General features: G+C 50.3%; 1 protein-coding gene across 4 annotated transcripts; it reads left to right on the forward strand.

Annotated features, from left to right (window-relative positions):
- Positions 1–1,526: 1,526 nt before the first annotated feature.
- Positions 1,527–12,947, forward strand: Tnnt3 (troponin T3, fast skeletal type). Of its 4 annotated transcripts, none has more exons than XM_021633620.2 (11): positions 1,527–1,536; positions 2,582–2,593; positions 5,675–5,693; positions 7,985–8,030; positions 8,564–8,680; positions 8,772–8,849; positions 9,111–9,224; positions 9,327–9,436; positions 9,582–9,672; positions 10,645–10,685; positions 12,762–12,947. In XM_021633620.2, the coding sequence occupies exons 5-11, from the start codon at positions 8,597–8,599 to the stop codon at positions 12,814–12,816; spliced, it is 573 nt and encodes a 190-aa protein (XP_021489295.2). In that variant the 5' UTR covers positions 1,527–1,536; positions 2,582–2,593; positions 5,675–5,693; positions 7,985–8,030; positions 8,564–8,596; the 3' UTR covers positions 12,817–12,947. The 4 variants fall into 4 exon arrangements, with proteins under 4 accessions (XP_021489295.2, XP_021489278.2, XP_021489304.2 ...); XM_021633603.2 differs by lacking the exon at positions 10,645–10,685 and adding an exon at positions 11,328–11,368; XM_021633629.2 differs by lacking the exons at positions 1,527–1,536; positions 2,582–2,593 and adding an exon at positions 2,795–2,809.
- Positions 12,948–19,634: the final 6,687 nt, after the last annotated feature.

Genomic DNA, 19,634 nt, shown 5'->3' on the forward strand with positions numbered 1-19,634 from the left:
CCATGAGAAGGCCTGTGGGGACCCTCCCTGAGCTGACAATTAACTGTCTACTTCCTTCATCATTAATGCATCATTAACCATCATCACTTGTCATTAACTCTGTTAGTGATTAATAACACCATTATTTAATTAATGGTCAATGTCTTGATCATTAATTAAATAATTAATCCTCTATCTCTTCAACTGATTAATAGACAATTATTAACCACTCACACATGCCCTGTGGTCATTGTATCCATGGTGTATGAAGTGGGGTGTGTTCTGGCCATTAAAACTCTCATTTATTAATAACAAGGGTCTTGACCCCATTCACTGTAACTCTCAGAATCACTGTAGCTTCTTTTCCAGTCTCCCCATCTGTCTCTCCAGCTCTTTCTCTGTCTCTCTTTTTCTCTCTCTATCTCTGCCTTTCTCTGTGTGTGGCCCTTTATCACAGTCTCTCTTTGTCTCTGTCTCTCTTGACCTCTCTCCATTTCTCTGTCTCTGTTCTTATATCCCTTTCTCTCTCTGTGTGTCTCTCTTAGCATCTCTCCTTCGCTGTACCCTTGGGCTGCTGGAGACCCCTCCCTGGCTCTGTCGTGCCTGGGCAGGTGTGGGCGGGCAAAGTGCTGAGTACCGGTGCACCTGGGAGCAGCCCGGCACAGCAGTTCCCAGGCCTGACAAGCTGTCTGCTGCTGGCACCTGCTCAGCTTAGGGAGGCTTCACGCAGCTCACCAGACAGGCCATCCTGCAAGGGCTGCTGGGTGCCGTGTTTTCAAAATATTTTGAAAATACCTGCTACCTTAACAACCCGAGGAAACATCTTGCCACCAGAAGATGGAAAGACTGGTTTCCGAGTGAGATGTGGCCCTGGGGCTGCCCTTCCCTAGGGTTGGCCAGAAGGCTCTTGATTCCTCAAAGCCCCTTGACCCCAACCTTCATTCCTGGCAGCTAGATGGGACCTCCTAGGTCAGAAATGGTCTGAGCATGTGGAGATCTCCCCCCCCCCCCGCCAAAAAAAAAAAGCATGAGCTTGCTCTGACCCTCATTTGCATACCCTATAAAGCAGAATCACAAACACCCAGACATGGGATGTAAGGTACAGCGGGCCATGCCTGAGGAAAGTACAAACTCAGCACCTCAGCAGGGATGGCAGTGGCTGATGCCTAAGGACCCCTGCTCACTGTGGCTAGTTGCTGCAGGCCAAGAATGGGAATCTGACCTGCTCATCATGCTTGGGCCAAGAGAGCCCAGGAAAGGCCCTGTTTCTAATGTCTGTTCTTATTCATTCTCTCCCCTACATGCCATCTCTCTGTCACCTTTGCGCACCCTCAGAGGAGGCCCAGGAGGAAGGTGAGTTGGCTTAGGACTTGACCCCTACTTGCCCTTGCCCTGTGTCCTAATGGTGAACTTGGTGTAACCGTCCCTCTTATAGGGCTGTGAACTCAGCCCCTGTCTCTAAGGGCCTGCTGTGTGCTCCTTTTTAATCCTATCCTCTCTCCTCCCTGCCACCCTGCACTCCCTGGCATTCCTCGGCCGCAGAAGTCCAGGAGGAAGGTATGCGGATACAGGACTTCTGGTCCCCATGTGGAGCCCAGGGTCTGGCTGGAGCCATGTGGTGTGGGGAAGAGGGCATGGAAGCAAGGAGGCACCAGCCAACCAAGGGGCCCCCCATGTGGTCCCACATAACCCACTAACCATGGCCAATGCTTGACCAAAGAGGATGAGGACTCCAAGAATCCCCACAAACAGCATAGCTGCCCAGACTCTGCCAGGTGTTTTCATTGCTAGCGAGGGCAGCCTAGTACAGAAGTGCTGGGGCAGACTACAGAGCCAGGTGTGGGTTGAGCCCTTTACCAGAGAAGTGAGTGAAAGTCCATAGTGTTGACCGAGACCTTGGCTAGTCCAGATCGACCATGCCAAAATGTCCAAAGAGCTCAGGTCATTTGGGAGAGATGCAGGACTAGTCAGAGGCCCCTCTTCAAGGCCTGATGTGAGGACATGCCAAGGCCTCCTATGCCAAGGCCTTCTCCCTAAATCAATTTCCCTAGCCAATTGTGTCCTCCATCAACCCAATCAGAGGGCCCACCACGACCCTCTTTAGAGGCTATACCATGCAGAGGTCCAAGAAAAGGCTTTTGCTCCTAGCTCTGGAATGGCAAATAAAGAGGTGTTCGAAGCAGGCCTTGGTTCTGCACCCCTTGGGTACCAGAGCCTACAAGTAGGCTGCAACTGTAGGCTGGGGCCCAGCTGAGGGCAGACAGGAGGTGGGTGGGTGAGGGAAGGAACCTAGAGAGACACTGCAACAAAAGCAAGGGCCAGATTCTCAGCCCTCACCTCAGTTTCCCTACTCATGAGGCAGGATAGGCTGGGAGTAAGATTGGTTCCCCTCAGCCCCTCGTATTCCCAAGTTCTGAGCGGGCCCCAGAATCTGGGTTGTGGGAGGGTGGTAGGACCCCAGCTAACTCTAACAGTCTCTTGCTCACCTCCCGCACGTATCCCACTCCCCCGGTGACCGGCTGTTTCCTTTTAACCTGGATCCCTTCTCTGACCTCTGACCTCTGACCCGCGGTTTTGCCTCTTGTTCCGTGGCCCTCCTTAGCCCCCGAACCAGGTATGTGACATGACTTTAATGCCACGTGACATATGTGGCCATGTGGGTGTGTGTGCAGGAGCCAGCCAAGAAGGAACAAGAGGGTGCCGTGTTCTCCTGTCTCCCCTGTACACCTCTTCCCTCTCCCCTCTCTCACATTGCCTTCCACTCACTCATTCTCTCTCCTCCCTCCCTCTCTCCTCCCCTGGTGCTGCTCCACAGAGGAAGTTCAAGAAGGTAGGTCCATGTCCACCTCACAGCCATGAGGAGCCTTTCCTTCCTCCCTCACCCATCTCTGACTGCCTCCCTCTCACCACCTTTCCGATGCGCCCATGACCAACTAAGTCCTGCTGGCCTCTGGGCTGAGGGCAGTAAAGAATAGGGAAGCTAGCCTGATCTGCTGGCCTAGGTGGCCGACAGTGACAGTCCTCAGTCATAGTGTTTAAGGGCAAGGAACAAGGCTCTTCTTGGGCCTCCGTCAGGAAGATTGAATAGAACAGATGGGCTGTCCTGGGTCTTCAGAGCAAGTCTTAGGAAGATGGGTGCTAGAGATTCCCTGGGTCAGGATAGGTAGCAAAGCAGAGAGTATGGCTAGGTAGTGTCCAACCTACCCCAGCTATCAAACCAGAGGGAGGAAAGTAAGGAGGATGACGCTGAAGGAAGGGTGGAGAGGCAAGTGGGGTGAAGCAAAAAGTCAGGCTGAGGCCCAAGGTGGGGATGTCAGAGACCTGGAACAGCCAGGGGCCATGCATGTGAACAGGCAATCAGTCAGATCCCAGCATCCCACCCAGTGCCTGGGCCTGAGCCAGACACACCCATCAAGCAGAATTGACAGGGGCTGGGGGGAGGTTAGGAGGGGGACTGTCAACCTAGCAGCAGGGCTGGTTACACTGGGGAAGGGAGGAGGGGCTGGACTCAGGGAACCCATTTGGCCCCTCCATTCACATGCTTGCAGGCTCCTGGTGGCTGGGCCTGAGAAGAAACACCTGGATAAGAACAAGATAGGAGAGGGACCCAGGGATGCTCTCAGGCCACACATCTTAGGGCACCAGGCCTTCCTGGGACCAGAACTGAGACTGACTGACAGACAAATGGACGGACAGGAGGGTGGGGAGAAAGAGCACCGGTGAAGCCTTACCTTGCCACTATGCAGCTGCCTCTCATGCAACCCTTAGAATCACCCCATCCCTCCCTGTCTCCAGAATCTCATAAGGGGAGGGTGAGCCCATCAGCCCCTTCACTTCCTTCCCCAGGCCACTCCCTTGGACCTCAGGCAAGAGTAGGCTCTGCAGCATCCCACTGCTCCCTGGATGGCCTCTCCTAAGATGTTAGGCAAGAGGGGCATCAAGCTCTTCCTGTAGGTGTAAGCTGTCTATTCAGGCACTGCTGCCACATGCTTTGGTTGTTAAGTAACCATCTGTCTTTTGGAGGGGTGAGAAATAGGTGTTCCAGAAAGGCACTACAGGCAAAACCCCCCACCCAAGCCTTGGATGGAGCCTGTTGGCTACAGACCAAGTACAAAGGTTTTGGGAATTACAGATGCTCCCCCGTCAGGTCTTACTGTGTTCCACGCGAGCAGAGCATACACATGTCAGTGGCCTTGCTTCTGCCAGAAGCCAGAGCAAGGATAAATGACAACAGTGCAAGAGTGATGCTGAGCAGCTGCATTCCCTGGCTGGGGTCAATACCAATCCCTGATGTCTTTCAGAATGGTTCACACTCCCAGGAAGCAGCCCTTCCTCAGGGCAACCAGCTGAGGCAAGGCTCTAAAGAAAAGGAAGTAGAGAGGCCCCCCTAAGACTCTTGGGAAAAAGCCTCTTAGGGGTCAGAGGGCAGGTTCCCAGGATCAGGAGGCCCTTTCCTGAGGGCTGAACCTGTCAAAGCTCATAGATATGGATGAGCCAAAACTATGTTTGGATCTCAGGCAGGCCCTACGAGCAAAGACTTTTAAGCAAAGAGTTTGAAATAAAGTGACTGTAAAAACCATGGTGTATGCCCAGGTACAAGACTATGCAGTAGAAAGTAATGGAAGGTTCCATGACAGCTGGAAGGTAGGGTACAGCCTCAGGATCTTCCCAGGGGCAAACCTAGCTCCAGTTTTAGGCAAGGCGGGTCCCCATGCTCTCTATTCACACACAAGCCTCCTTTGCCAGACTGCAGAAAGCCCTAGGTTCAATTCCCAGTACTGCATACACCAAGTGTGGCGGAACGTACCTATCATCACAGCATTTGGGAGGTGGAGGCAGGAGGATAAGGCATTCAACGTCATCCTTGACTACACTGAAAATTCAGTCTTGAAAACAGGGTTCATGAAGGGGGCCAAGCCTGTAGGAGGGTGTAGGAGCTGACCTGCCACGTTCAGGCACCGGGCCCTGTGTGCGCCTGCCTCTGCTGTCCATGTGGCCACTGCTGCTGTGTGGCCTCTGCACTTCTGCAGCTGTGTGGCTTTTTTCTTGCATGTGCGCTTGCGCCCACACCGTGAAGATGCTGTCGCCGAGGAGGAGCAGGAGGAGGACGAGGAAGGTAAGGCCTGCCGGCCGCTGTTGCAGCTTCCCTGCTCCACCTGCACAGGACTCTGGCTCTGCCCGTGTGGGGCAAGAGGAACCGACGGTCCAGTGTCTATGTTGTTGATTTTTCAGCCCTTTCAGTCTACCTGTCCATGTGTGTCTGTCTGTCTGTCTTCCTTTTCTCCGTGGCACAGGACCTCAGTGGCAAGATGCTAAGGCTCTATGTGCATCCACCATGGAGTTAGGGAGCCAGGGCTGGGCTTCTGCCCACTCAGAGGCAGTGGTTGGTTAGTGCAGACAAGCCAGCATCCCAGACTTCCCAGACAGGTGTCTTGTCTTTCTACCTCTCCCTCCCTTCCATCCCTCTGCGGACACATATGTCTTGCTGTGGTTTCTCCCTTCTTCCCTTCATCCCCATACCCTAAGTCCTTCTTAGAGGCCCTAAGAAATTTCATAGGTATGGTGCTGCTGGATAGAGGGGTGGGTCTGGGTGGGCTGAGTAGAACCCTCCAGTCTGGTGGATCCTGTGGCAGGAACGACCATCCTATCTTACCTGGTCTCTCTTTCCCCCTTTCCATGCTGGCCGTATGACTAGAGGAGAAACCAAGACCCAAGTAAGTATGGGATCCAGGCAGAGCTATGGGGGAATGCCAGAACAGGAGGGGGGCAGGCTTGCTTTAGAAGAAAAGCCCAAATGGAGGAAGATGATAGGGACAGAATTTGCCATTCTTCCCCATCAGCCCACACAGTTAAGGAGGAGGCCACAGACTAAAACACACATATTCCATGCCTTGGTATGTTGGGAACTGCCCAGGTCTTTAGATAGATAGGTAGATAGATAGATAGATAGATAGATAGATAGATAGATAGATAGATATGGGCTTGAGAGGCTAGGATCTCCTACTTAAGATGAGAATCTACTCTGGATGGATCTGGTCAAAAATAGCCTACTGCTCAGGGGCTGAGCCCACTGTGAGCTGCTCTGTAGGGATTTACCTCAGCCTCACATAACTACTTGTGAGTGCACCAGGGGCTGGTTGAATCCAGAATCTTGAGCTTAGAAGTCCACAGCCCTCCATACACAGGCCTTTCTTGTCCCTTTGAGCCTGTCTGCCTGTTCCCTGCTCTTGAACAAGGTTGAACTTTTGGCACTGGCCCCTCATTTCCCTCCCCATCCTCGAGAGAAGAATGGAGCTCGGTGAAGAGTGTGGCTGGCCCATACTCCTCGCTTGAATGCTGTTTTAAATCAAGTTCACATAAAGTAACGCAGGATTGTGAGATAGTTTCTCATCTTAGAAAAATTATTTATGTTCTCAATATGAAAATAAAACACCTCATTAAGAAAATTTGGAAAATACATAAAAGTCAAATGAAGGGGAAAAAAATCCATCCATAATTCTCCCACTCACCCACCAGCCAGACTGTGGAAAGGCCCAGAGAGGGGAAAAAAAGGTCTTTATTTCTTCCTGCTCTTTTTCTACATCAAGTTCTTGGAAAATAAAGATCTTGACTGTGTTTTTTCAAGCACGGGACTGTCTATACAGCCTTGAATTCTGCTTTTAAAAAAATTTAGCACTATTCATAAGTATTTTTCCATGTTTTTACATAGTCTTCTTAAATATTTTGAATGGCCACATAATATTCCATCAATTGGACAAACCATAATTTTCCTAACCATTCCCCTATCACAGGCTTCCCCCAATATTTTACAATCATAAATAATGCTGGGCAGAAAGCATTTTCTGTCTTGAGGGCTATTTGCCTAGGCCACATTCCCAGAACTGGAATTACTGGGTCAAAGAGGACCAATGCTCTGAAGACTTTGGCATTCACTGCCAAGTTGCTTTCCACCAGGGCCCAGCCAAGGCGGTCTCCTACGTGGCCTGTGAGCAGTCTGTGTCCCACATCCTCTGTGCCGAGAGGCGGGAAAGGGCGTCTGCCCCTCACCCATTGATGAGCGGCCAACCGCATCTCATGGCTGTTTGCTTTAGCATTCCTCCGATGGCACCACCGCTAACCGTCGGTGTTCACTAACTGGTCGTCTTTCTTTGCGAGTCAGTGGCTTGTGCCCCTTGCTCGTTTATCTCATGGCCGACACATCTCCATGTTTGCTTAATCGTCCGTTTACTCGGGGATATAAATCTTCTCTGTATTTGCTGAAAAGATTTTTTTTTCAGTCTGGTTTTTTTCCCCCTCTGCGTTTCAATTTTGCTCTTTTTTTCCCCCCCCCACATACATAAGTTTTTCATTTGCACAACATCATCTGTACAGCTTTCCCTTGGAGGGAACTTTGGGGCTTCAGAGCTTAGAAAAATCCCTTCCCGGATCTCCAGGTTTTGATCGCTGTTCAGCTCCCCTTTCTTCTGTGGCCTGCTTCTAAAAGCCGCAGTTGTCTGGGCTCCCTGCTCCATCTGGAATGTGTTGGCAGGAGGAGGGGGTCGCACGGCCAGCGGGCTGGGGGCTCCTTTTCCCCTTACAGGCTCTCCTTCATTGGGGCACCCAGAAAAAAAGATTAAAAGGGTGTCCAGAGCCACAAGACAGGTCTTACCCCAGAGGCTGATGCCTGGCAGTGACCCTGGAGGGCCTGTGAAAGTCCTGCCTTCTGCTAGGACTTGGCTGCATTTGTTTTATGTGTCTAAGAAAGGTGGCATGAAGCAGTGAGCAAAACAGAGGTGGATACAAACAGGGTGACACCTTCTAAGAAGAAGCAAATGACCCCTGGGACGTGGGTTAGAAATCCAAGAACAAAGAGCCAGGCAAATCTGCTTTAGTCAGGGCATGCTCTGTTGGGTGCCAGGGTGCAAGAAAGAGGAGGGCCAGCCTAGATTCGAGGTCGGCTGGCCTCCACTGTGGGATGGTCCCAGATGTCCCTGCTTATGAAACAACTTCTGTGTCTCTTCCCTAGACTCACTGCTCCAAAGATCCCAGAAGGGGAGAAAGTAGACTTCGATGTAAGTTTATGGGGCCCAGATCACTCTTGTCCCAAACTCTAGTCTTTGAACTTTAGACTAAGCTTCAGGTCATGTCTTCTCAAGCAGCCAGACCCATGGAAATACACATCCCCTCCCTTCTCCTCCATCCATTCTTGTACCTACCCATCCATACATTCATCCACCTGTCCCATCTCTCAGCTGTCTATCATTTATCTACTGATTCATCTATCCATTTATCTGTACAAACACTCATCCATGTATGAAGCAACCTAATCTCATGGTTTCTTCTCTGCCCAGTTCAAGAGGCCATCTCTGAGGATGACAGAGACAAGTCAGAGCCAGGGTTGCTTTAAGAATGGTGCTGTATTCATGATTAGCCAGAGCCTAGATTCTTCCACAGAAAAGGCACTATCTTGACCCTGTCTATGGTTTCCAGAACAGGCCACTCTGGGCCTCAGGAAGGCAACAGCTGTAGGAGCCAGGCAGAAGGTGCCCCTACAGGTGGTCCCAAGGCTGGTAAACAGAGGTAGGAACTTTTCTCTTTCCCCCAGGATATCCAGAAAAAGCGTCAGAACAAGGACCTCATGGAGCTCCAAGCCCTCATTGACAGCCACTTTGAAGCTAGAAAGAAAGAAGAAGAGGAGCTGATTGCACTCAAGGAAAGAATTGTGAGTACTGCTGCCCAGGGAGGCTGCTGGGTGCTCTTCAGGGCCTGGGCATGACAGGGTAGGGCTGACCATTCTGCCCTCTTGGCTGCAGGAGAAGCGTCGTGCAGAGAGGGCTGAGCAGCAGAGGATCCGTGCTGAGAAGGAGAGAGAACGCCAGAACAGACTGGCGGTAAGGACTACGTCATCCTGCTGCAACCTCCTTGTGTAGCCAGGGAAACACAGAGTCTTAGGCCTTTCGTTTACTGGGGCCCTCTGCAGGACCAACAATCAGAGCCACTGAATTAGTGCTTCTTGCTCTACAGAAACCTAAAAGAGAGCAGCTTCCTTCCAGGAGGCTCTAAGTCCAGAGCTAGTCTTTGAAGCCTGCTCAAAGGAAGGCTCCTGCAAAGGGCAGGCCCTGAGGATCTTGGGGGATGGGGGGTCTCCACAGGAGGAGAAGGCCAGAAGAGAGGAGGAGGATGCCAAGAGGAGAGCCGAGGATGACTTGAAGAAGAAAAAGGCTCTATCCTCCATGGGCGCCAACTACAGCAGCTACCTGGCCAAGGTAATGAATGTGCTCAGAGCCCTGAAGTGTCCTTCATGTGGAGCTGGTGTTTGTCCCACATACCTTCTGAGACTGGGCCCCTCATCCCCTCCCACTCCCCAGGCTGACCAGAAGAGAGGCAAGAAGCAGACAGCCCGCGAAATGAAGAAGAAGATTCTTGCAGAAAGACGCAAGCCGCTGAACATCGACCATCTTAGTGATGACAAGCTGAGGTAAAGTGGCCCTCCCAAATGGCACTGGGCCTTTCCCCCAAAGAACTGAGTCATAGCTCTCTGTGGTAGCTAGAGGAAGAAGCAGGATCTTAAGCCCTGCTTTTCTAGCTTCATCCCATCAAATCTCCTTTTTCCCATCTTCCAGGGACAAAGCCAAGGAACTCTGGGATACCCTGTACCAACTGGAGACTGACAAATTCGAGTTTGGAGAGAAGCTGAAGCGCCAGAAATATGATGTGAGTCTAGGTATCTCTGGTTCTTGGGCTTTCAGGATCTCACTCTCCAGGGGAGGTCAGCTGTCTCCCCACCTCCCAGTCATACTCTGTTCTTGCCTTTGCCTTGAGACATGGTTCCATTGAGCCCAGCTGAGGTTCACTGCTGGAGACTGTCCTTCAGGACAGGTACTGAGCTATCAACCTGGGACCTGCACCCGAATTGACCAGTGATGTAGCTAGAACTGTTATGGGTTCTCAAGCTGCTGAGGTCCCCATGACATCTGCTTCTTCAGGGTGGACAAGCATACAGGCAGGCTGACTCATACCTTCATCTGAAACTGGAAACTTTTAGTACTGTGTCTCCTCTGGGGGGCTCAGGACATCTGGAATGGGATTGCAACCTTCATAGGTACTGAGGGTAAGGTAGGGGGCTGCAGAGGCAGGGCAGGACCTTCCTTGTGGGATGAGATAAAAGCCATGCTTATTCCACCCACTATGGATATAGGCACCTGCCCTAGTGCCCACTCTGCTTCGTACAAATGCAAACACCTGGCACCGGCAAATCAGTGCCCAATGCCCAGTGAGGGAAGAGATGGGAACTCACACACGGTCATCTCCACAGCCTTAGACATGCAAGTCCTGGCTCCTTCTTGCAACCTCTGGGTAGATGAGATGGGTCTTAATTGTTCAATTTTGAAGAGCCTCAATCTCCATATCTCTGTCATTGGCCATCCCTAGAAAGAGACTCATCCCTCAGCCTCAAGGCTACCCCCAGGAGCTAGCTCAGAGAAGGCTCCACCAATCAGAGGCCAAGCCACTCTCCTCAGCAACCGTAGCTGACCTAGGAACCCAAAACCTCCAGATACACTCTGCTCGTGCCTGGTCTTCTGCATTTTCAGAGCCTGGCAGTCCATCAGAAGATGGACTGATACTTATTAGGGCCTTGAAGCCCCAGCTGACCACCCAACCTCATAACCATCTCGATTTTTCTAGATCATGACTGTCCGGGCCAGAGTGGAGATGCTGGCCAAGTTGTGAGTAGGCAGAGCCTGCTACAGGCCAGGCTTGTGGGTGTGCAATGCTCAGCTAGCCTCTCGCATGGCAAAGACCTGGGTTGTTGAGGACACTGGTGGCAAACGGACTTTTCCTCCTGCCCCAGCTCCTCCCTCCTGACCTCAGCTGGTGGCTATGAGGTCAGCCTGCTGCCCTTGTTGGCAGATGAGAAAGGAAGTCTCTTGCCTTCCCAGAGCTCCACTTGGTGCCCAGGGCCTCTGGGCCACCAAGTCAGGAGCAGGCACCATGGGCCAAGGAGCAGGAAGGTTGGGGTCTGGAGTCAGAGGTGGAGGTTAGGGAGGTCTGAAGGCCTTACCTCCACTCCATCCCTTGTTCCTCCCTGCATCTGGCCACAGCCACAAGGTAAGTAGCTAGCTGAGAGCTGCTATGTGTGGTAGCTAGAGAGAGCAAGTCAAGACGCAGCCTGAGGACAAAACAGTACCCTCTCACAAAGGAGCCAGGAGACAGTAAGGAAAATGGCACAGAATGCTGTGTCCCTGCAATGAGGAGACAGTGGGTCTGCCACGGTTGGCCTACCCTGTGGTGAAGACATGTGTCCCCTGGCCAGTGCCTGGCTGGCCTTCCCAAGTCTCTGTCACAGTAAGTCACCTGTGTTGTTACAGATCACCACCCTCAGGAGCCGCATTGACCAAGCCCAGAAGCAGTAAGTAGCCCAGACTCTTCTTGCTCTGTGCTGGGCCCAGAGTCCCCAGGACCAGCCACCAGCAACCCTGCTCAGGGCCTAGACATTTTAGCCAGTCCCTGAACAAGGGCTCTTGGTGGCTGGCCCTTACCAGAGCAATAACAAGACTAACTGGGCCCTGGGACCCCCTGGCTCCTTTCTCTCCTGCATGCAGGAGGTGCCAGATGGGGGTTGTTAGGGATACCTTCCTGCCTCTATGATGTGCTGGCCAGCACGGAGCCTGCAACAGGGTATGGTAATCTCAATGCCTCTTCAGAGTTGGAAGCGGGATCAAGGCCAACCTGGGCTACATGAAACCCTATCTCAGCTAACAAAAGGGGATGTGTGAACGTATAGCTCAGTGGGTGGAATGCTTGCCCAGCATGTACAAGACCATTCATTGAATCCCAGTACCTTAGCTGGAGCACATCCATAACCCCAGCACTTTGTGAGGGAGACAGAAGGCAGAAGGATCAGAAGCTCAAGATTAGAGTAAGTTCCAAGGCCAGCTTGGGATATATAAGATGGAAGGAGAGAGAGAGAGAATATGAATGAACTGACTCCTCTGGAGGGTAACCCCTCCACACAAGGAATCAGGTCCCACAGGACTCCAGGATCTGTTGCAACAGATCCCTCACTGGGTTCTGAGCTTGATATAAAGCTGGGAGTCTAATGCTGAGCCTGGACATGGAGTTGTCATACTCCAAGGACAGAATCAAATGGAGCTGCTTAGATTTCCTGTTTCTGGGAATTTTCTCCATCCTTCCACAGACCCAGAAAGGGTCTGTTGGTTTGCCTCTCTGTTGGAGGCTCATGAAAGGCTGGTCTGAGGAGATGCCATGTACATGTGCATACTGGTGTATGCTGTGTCAGGGTGCTCAGATGAGGCCACAACATCATCCGACCAAGGTCCCACTGGGCAGCCTCCAGGGCTCACGTCCTTTTATCCTCCTGTTTGCCTGGACCATCGCACAGCACCTCTCCCGCTTCAGCTTGCTGGGGTACAGAGGGTCTCAAATAATATGGTCCCAAGTCCTGGGCACAGCTACCCTTAGCTGTCATCCGGAAAGACACGGGCTTTTCAAAAACAATAGTTTTCAAAGCTACGGTGGCATGGGTCTGTTTGCAGTAGTCCTCCTGGCTAAGGCAGGAGAACAGAAGGTGAGCCCTGGTACCCAGCTAACCCTGTCCTAACCACACTAGCATCCAGGCCCTGTCAGGCCTACCGCAGGTGAGTCGGCTCCCACTGCTCGGGCTGGAATGAGGTGTGTGCATCGGAAGTGGGGGGCAGCAGCTTGGGTAGACAGAAGCTGAAGTTTTCCACTAGTTGGCTGGACCCTCTGATCCTTAAGCACAACTTGCTTCCCATCTGCAGCAGCAAGAAGGCTGGTGCCACAGCCAAGGGCAAAGTCGGTGGGCGCTGGAAGTAAAGGAGCCCAGAGATGCCCTGCAGCAGAGACCGTCCGTCCCGACTCCTGCCAGGGGCCGTTATTCCAGTTCTGCACCCTCCAACCCTCTTTCTGCCCCAGCTTTCTCCAGAGCTCAGGGCCCATCCTGCTGCAATGCCTTCACCTTCTGGGGTCTGGGAATAAAGTTGTCAGACTCCCCTCAACTGTGTATGTCCTGTCATGCATAGAGGACCTAGGGGGGGTGGAGAGGTGGAGCTGCAGGACAGGAGCCCCGCACCATGGGAGCACACCTCAGAACAGCCCTGCAAAACTGGGGGTATCTTACTGCTGTTAGTGACTGTGGCTTGATTGCACATGGTGCCGTGGCCTGATGCACCTCCAGAACTTGGCCTGTTGCTGTTCTTATCACAGACATTTTACTCCTAGAGTACTCCCTTTGTCCCCTGCACCAGAGCCCACCACATTAGAAAGCTGCCTGGGCAGCCCAAAGCACTGTTTAAAGAAGAAACAGCCCAGTCTTGGGAGGGTTAGGGAGGAAGGCTGGCTGCCTGGAGACGTTGCAGACACCCCGAAAGGGGGGAGGCGAGGGGAGCTCCAGCTAGCACATCAAGGGGGGAGAGGAATGCAGGAAAGCACGTTTCCCACGAGGGAGCAAGCTCGGCAAACAGCGTTCTCCTATATTACAGGGAACACAGAACACAACTGTGCAATAAATTTGAAAGTCCTGACCAAATAGAATTATGGAAAATATAAATCACAGAAATTGGATCAAGACGCGGAGCCCTGCACAGCGAGGTATTCATAGAGGAAGGGGCTTGTGCACAGACACCTCCGGGAAGACTGGGGAGGCAGGGCAGCCGCAGCCAGTGCCCTGAATGAAAGACAGGGAATACAGTCAGCCCTCACCAGGCCCCTGAGGGCAACACACAAGCCCCAGAAAGCACATGAAACCCATCTGTACATGTACCCCAAGAAACAGCAGTGTGGCCCCATCTGTGCAGGCACCCCAACACACAGAGTCGTACAGACTCCATCTGTGTGTGTACCCCAACAAGAGAGAGGTAGAGACCCCATCTGTGTGTGTGTCCCAATACACACCGATTGCTGTGATTCCTGTGGACACACACATGCACACTCGCACTAAAAGGGCTGAAAATAGACTATAAGGTGATGTATCTAGATGCTCTGTACCCAGCATGTGCACAGTATTAAAGAAAAAGAAAATTGTTCAGTGACCGTGGCTACAGCACAGCAGGGAAGGCTCTATGAGCACCAAATCAGCTTCGGGGCTAGCAGTACACCTTGCAGTAGAAAGGATGGGCTCAGCCAGTCCAGCATAAGCAAGGGACACAGAATTAAAGGGCAGGAATGGACAGTGCTTGAGACACCAGGCTGGAGGACTCTGGCTAAAGTAGGTCTTGCATGATGCTGCTGAAGGCAGGCCGGGGGAGTAGACATCGCTTGGGTGTTATCCTTGTTATGCTAAGTGAGAAACAGAGACAAACACATTTGTGTCTTTCCACAATGTTAGAAAGTATTGATTAACAGCAGTACATTCACAAGGTAAGGCCATTTCAATGGCAGCATTTGCCAGATAATCCCGCTTTCTTTGATAGCCTGGCCGAGGCAAACACAGGTTCTTTCATTCCAATCTTAATTACTAATATTGACTCTCAGATCACACACCACACAGTAAATAGTTCTATCTATAGCTCTATCTATATACGCATGTTACATAATGGCTACAAAGGTTTAAAGAGGCAGGAAGTTTCAAAGAGTCCTGAGAAGCCAGAGCTGGGGAATTGATAGGGCCATAAGAGTCTCTGTATTGATAAGATAAAGGGCAGAATGGAGCTAGGGCAGGGGCTGGAGAGGCTGTAGTGGTTTGTGTAGAGTCGGGCCTGCTGTACGGTCAGAGCTGAGGTACAGGAATGAGGTGAAGGGAAGGGCAGGGCTGGGTCCAGGATGAGCCAACAGGTAGAGAGATGGATGGCAAGTCCAAACAGGAGGATGGTTGTTGAATAAGTCACATTAACAGTGGGCACCAAGCTGAGCACAGTCCCTGGGACAGTTACATGTTCTCTGCCTGTGAGTTCTGCGCACACACACACACACACACACACACACACACTACACACTGGGGTGGAGACATCGCCATCCACCCCTGAACTAGGTCTCTTTATCAAGTCTGAGTGAGGTATGTCCATTTTTTTTTTCTTGGTCTGTGAATTCCTGAGTCTGGTTTCTCTAGTATGAATTTAACATGCCTGTGTGTCCCTACAGTCTCAATTCACTCAGATAAATTTTTAGGGTGGCGCCCTCTCCACTCCTGGGAGTAAGTGATTTATCAATCTGTGCTTCCTGTGTGGTGCTGGACAGATGGTATTATTCATGCGTCCACCAAGGCACACAGCCACCCTCCATCTTCTAAATGGAGTCAAAAGCTTCTTATAAAATGGAGTCTCTCATGGTGCCTGATGACACACGCCTGTAATCCCAGCACTCTGGGAGGCAGAGGAAGGCAGATCTCTGTGAGTTCAAAGTCAGCCTGGTCTACAAAACGAGTCTAGGACAGCCAAGAGTACACAGAGAAACCCTGTCTTGAAAAAACAAAAATAAAAATAATAAAAAAAAATAATAAAAGAGTCCCTTAGGGCAACACACAGCCTAAAAGAAAACAAACAAAAAACAAAAACAAAAATAATCTGGGTGTGGTGGTACACACCTTTAATCCCAGCACTCTGGGTGCAGAGGAAGGCAGATCTCTGAATTTGAGGCCAGCCTGGTCTACAAAGAAAGTTCCAAAACAGCCAGGGCTTTGTTACACAGAGAAACCCTGTCTCAAAACAAACAAACAAACAAACAAAAAAAGCAAGCAAAACAAACAAAAAAAAAAACCCCAAAATTTTTTACAACACAGATTCACTTATGGCAGGATACAACTGATAGGGAGCACCCTAAAATCACATGAGGCTGCTCGGGTCGGGTTTCACGACAGGGGCTTGCTGACCTGACTTAGCAAAGCTCCTTCTTTTGTACAGGAAGTTCAAAGACAGGCCAGGAGACAGGGAGCACAGGCGCCTGGGTGAAGTGTGGCCGAGGATCTTTGTCCACACGCAGTGTATATATGCACACCAACATAGCTCAAAACTCCATGCATGCGCACAGATACAGCCTCACAGATAATAGCCTCTCACACGGGTGGCCCTGTGTCCCTACAGCCTCAGTTCACTCAGACAAATTTATCACTCAACAGACACACTGGCCCACAGATCCCTGTCCCTTCATATAGAACACACTTATTCCTACACCCGAACATCTACTCCCACACCCATAAACACACTCTACACACACACAGCCACTCTCCTACAGTGTGACCTGGTGCTTTTGTTTTTTGGGTTTTTTTTTTTTTTTTTAGATTTTTTTTTTTTTTCAGAAATGTATAGTTGGAAAAATTAATAAAAAATTGTTGGGGCCCATGAGTCCAGAAATCAATCTCATCTCCTTGCCTTGTTCTGAAAGGCAGCTGAACAGCCCAGAACTGCCTGAAGAGAATCGCTAAGCTGGGGACAGGATGAGCCACTACCCTGGGCAGGAAGGAGGGCCCCATGTACTAGGAGCTGGCTGGGGTTCAGAACTGAATGGGGAACTGGGAACTCCAAAAAGCCCTGGTTCTGAGCATGCCACTCACAGTAGTGGTGGATTAAGGAGAAAAGAAAAAAAAAAAAGCAGGTTGGGAGAAGATGTGTGAGGTTGGAAATAAGAGGCTGTTGAGCTGTTCCCACAGGCCAGGAATGCACATGAAACTCACAAAGTCTGATCTCAGCCTAGGACCCAAAGCACACTCCACTCCAACAGAGGCAGAACAGAGACGCCCTAAGCCAGCAAGGAGGGGACTCTTTCAGCACGTCTTGGAAAAGAGCTGAATAGCTCTGAACCCAGGGGGAAATCTTAGAGGGCGGCAGGAAGCACTTAGGGTTGAAGGATAATGGATCATGGTGCCGGGGAAACAGGAGGGACACAGGGTAAAACCGTGGGCCTCTCGGCTCACGTTAGAAGAGGGAACACAGCCTCCATGTCAGTTAGGTGTACAAGTCACACGTAGGACTTGAGAAATTGACAGAACATCCAAGAACTAATGAGAATTAGAGAAGCTAGAAGACCATGAAAAACAGAAGTTAATAAGTAGAAACTTGTATGGGAGGGTCACAGAGGCAGACACCCGGTCTGTGAGACAGGTGAGTTGCGTCAACCGCCATCTGATGGAAAGCTCAGTGGCCAGAGGGGACAGATACAGATAATGAGAAGCCGGAAAGAGGGCTATAACTGCAGAGATGGCCCAGACTTGATTACCCTGAAAGAATGTCACAAACACATTGCAGCAATCTACCTGAAAACTGGATAAAGCAGCCCAGTCCCCAGGGGAAACATGACGTGCGAAACAGGGCTGAGGTGAAGAGGAAACCTGGAAAAAAACAGCTCTTTTGAAAGGAGCTGACACCATGGTTAAACCATGCCTGCCGATACCGCTCTGCACTTTTAAAAAACAGTATCGTGCCTGTGGCAAGGATGGCTTCACATCAGAAATCAGAATGGTGGGACTTGAGTTTACGCGACATGAAAAGGGCATAGAGGCAACAACCACATGATGAGCACTGCCACAAAGCTCAGTGGTACAGTATTTGCTTAGCATGCATAAGACCCCCAGCGCTGCAAAGGTCAAAAGGTTTTTGTTTTGTTTTGTTTTGTTTTGTTTTTTCTTTTTTAAGTAGCATTGAACACACACCATGGTTCTGGAAGGTGGGTACAGTAACACTTGGCTTCCCAGCACTTGGGAGACAGAGGCAGGTTAATCTCTGGGAATTTGAAGGCAGCTTGGTTCCAGGCTAGACAGGCCTACACAATGAAACCCTGTCTCACCACAACAACAAAACCAAAAATAACACATTATGGCTCCAGGAGGAAAGTCAAGGAGGCCATCTTCCAAAAACCTACAGGGAAGATTTACCCTGGGAAGTGGATGGCTGAAATATTCTCTTTGTGACAAAGAAACCAAGCAAAAACCAAGCGTGGTGATGCACATCTGTAATCCCAGAACTTGGGAGACTGAGTTAGGATTGCTGAAATTTTGAGACCAATCAAAATCTACAGAGAGAAACCATGTCTCAAAAAACACAAAAATACAAAAAACAAACAAACAAAAAACCAAACAGCTAAGAGCTGGTTGTGGTGAGTTAAATTTATTTGCAGTCCCAGCATTTAAAAGGCTGAAACAGGAGGATTTTGTGAGTTCAAGACAAGCCTAGACTACAAACATATTGAGTTCCAGCCCAACCTGGACTATAGAAAAGGAGTCTGTCTCAAAAACTCAAAGCATAAAGCAAAGCTGGACCGTGGAAAAGTTGGTAGGATGTTTGCCTAGCATAGACAAGCCCTGGGTTCCATCCCTAACACTTGAGGGCTAGAGGCAGGAGGATCTAAACTTCAAGGTTATCCTCAGCTAATCAGCATGAGATCACCCTGGACTTAGTGTGACTCTGTCTCAAAAACAAACAAACAATAAAAATATTAAGGAAAAAGAGCAAGAATGTCAGCTTGTACTTCAAACAGACCAGATGTCCTAGTCAGCTTGACAAAAGATAAAGGAATGTTTTGAAGAGGGATTTGCAGGCAAAGAAAAACTCCCTTATCATTATGAACAGCTGTCAGGAGTGAGCAAGATGGAGCAGTGGAGGCTTCCTTAGGATCAGGGCAGAGCTGAGACCTGATGGCTTAAAGATGCTGTCCAGAGCTGGCTGTGGCGCCCTGAGAATCCCAGCAACTGAGGAGGCTGAGGCAGGAGGATCACAGGGCCAGATTGGACTGAATAGTGAGACTTTGTCCTCTCCCCGCAAAAAAAGTATGCCATTCGAAACGGGGGTTTTCGGTTTTGTTTGTTTGCATTTGTTTGTTCATTTATTTTATTTTATTTTTTTTTGAGACAGGGTTTCTCTGTGTAGCCTTGTAGATCAGGCTGGCTTCAAACTTACAGAGATACGTCTGCCTCTGCCTCCACGAGCACTCAGATTACAGGCGTGTGCCAGTGTATATTCTTATTTTTTAAAAAATTAATTTATTGTTATTATTTGTGCATGTTGGATGAGCATGTGAGCCTTCCATGACAAGCATGTAGAGGTCAGAGAACACCTTTTGGGAGTTGGTTTTCTCCTTCCGTGGGATTTGGAGATCTAGGGTTGTTGGGTTTACAAGGCAAGCATTTCTGACCACTGAGCCACCTTGTCAGTCTCCAAATTGGAAACGTTTCCAATGGATGATAAGAATAAATCCAACAAAAGACTCACAGGACAGTTCTGCAAAAAGTATAAAAATAAAGAACCCCCATTGAAAGACATTCAAGGGACTAGGTCGACTTACTGGCCCTGTGTTCCAGGCCCCAGTTAAAGGGGAATGCTGGGACTCTGGAAAGAGCTCAGGAATAAGGACTCCATCTAAGACCATAGTGATATCTACAGAGACCCTGTGGGTCCATACAGTGGGTAGACAGGCTTAGCTCCGTGGGGTGTGGGCAGGGGACTCAGGGCCTTGGAGCAAGGTGAATTGTGACTAACGAGGCAGAAGCAGAGGTGCCGGGGATGAGGAGCACTCTGACCAGACGCCAGGGGGTGCTCAGGTGTCAGGATGGTGAGCTTGCAGACTTGACAAACAGGATTCTTTGTTAATGCCTAGGGATGGGCTGGGGGGAAGTGCAGGGGCCTGGCTGAAGTGCAGCTAAGCAGAGAATCTTACCAAAATAAGTAGTTTATCATCCACAGAAAACCCAAGGCAGTGCTAGGAAAAAA

Source organism: Meriones unguiculatus, chromosome 1 (genome assembly GCF_030254825.1).
Source record: "Meriones unguiculatus strain TT.TT164.6M chromosome 1, Bangor_MerUng_6.1, whole genome shotgun sequence".
Lineage (NCBI taxonomy): Eukaryota > Metazoa > Chordata > Mammalia > Rodentia > Muridae > Meriones > Meriones unguiculatus.

Bases quoted from the DNA above. Each gene is read 5' to 3' on its own strand.
- Tnnt3 (XM_021633620.2), top strand. From the start codon at position 8,597: ATGGAGCTCCAAGCCCTCATTGACAGCCACTTTGAAGCTAGAAAGAAA. The intron at 9,225-9,326 runs GTAATGAATGTG...CCCACTCCCCAG, and splicing joins ACAGCAGCTACCTGGCCAAG to GCTGACCAGAAGAGAGGCAA. The intron at 10,686-12,761 runs GTGAGTAGGCAG...TCCCATCTGCAG, and splicing joins GTGGAGATGCTGGCCAAGTT to CAGCAAGAAGGCTGGTGCCA.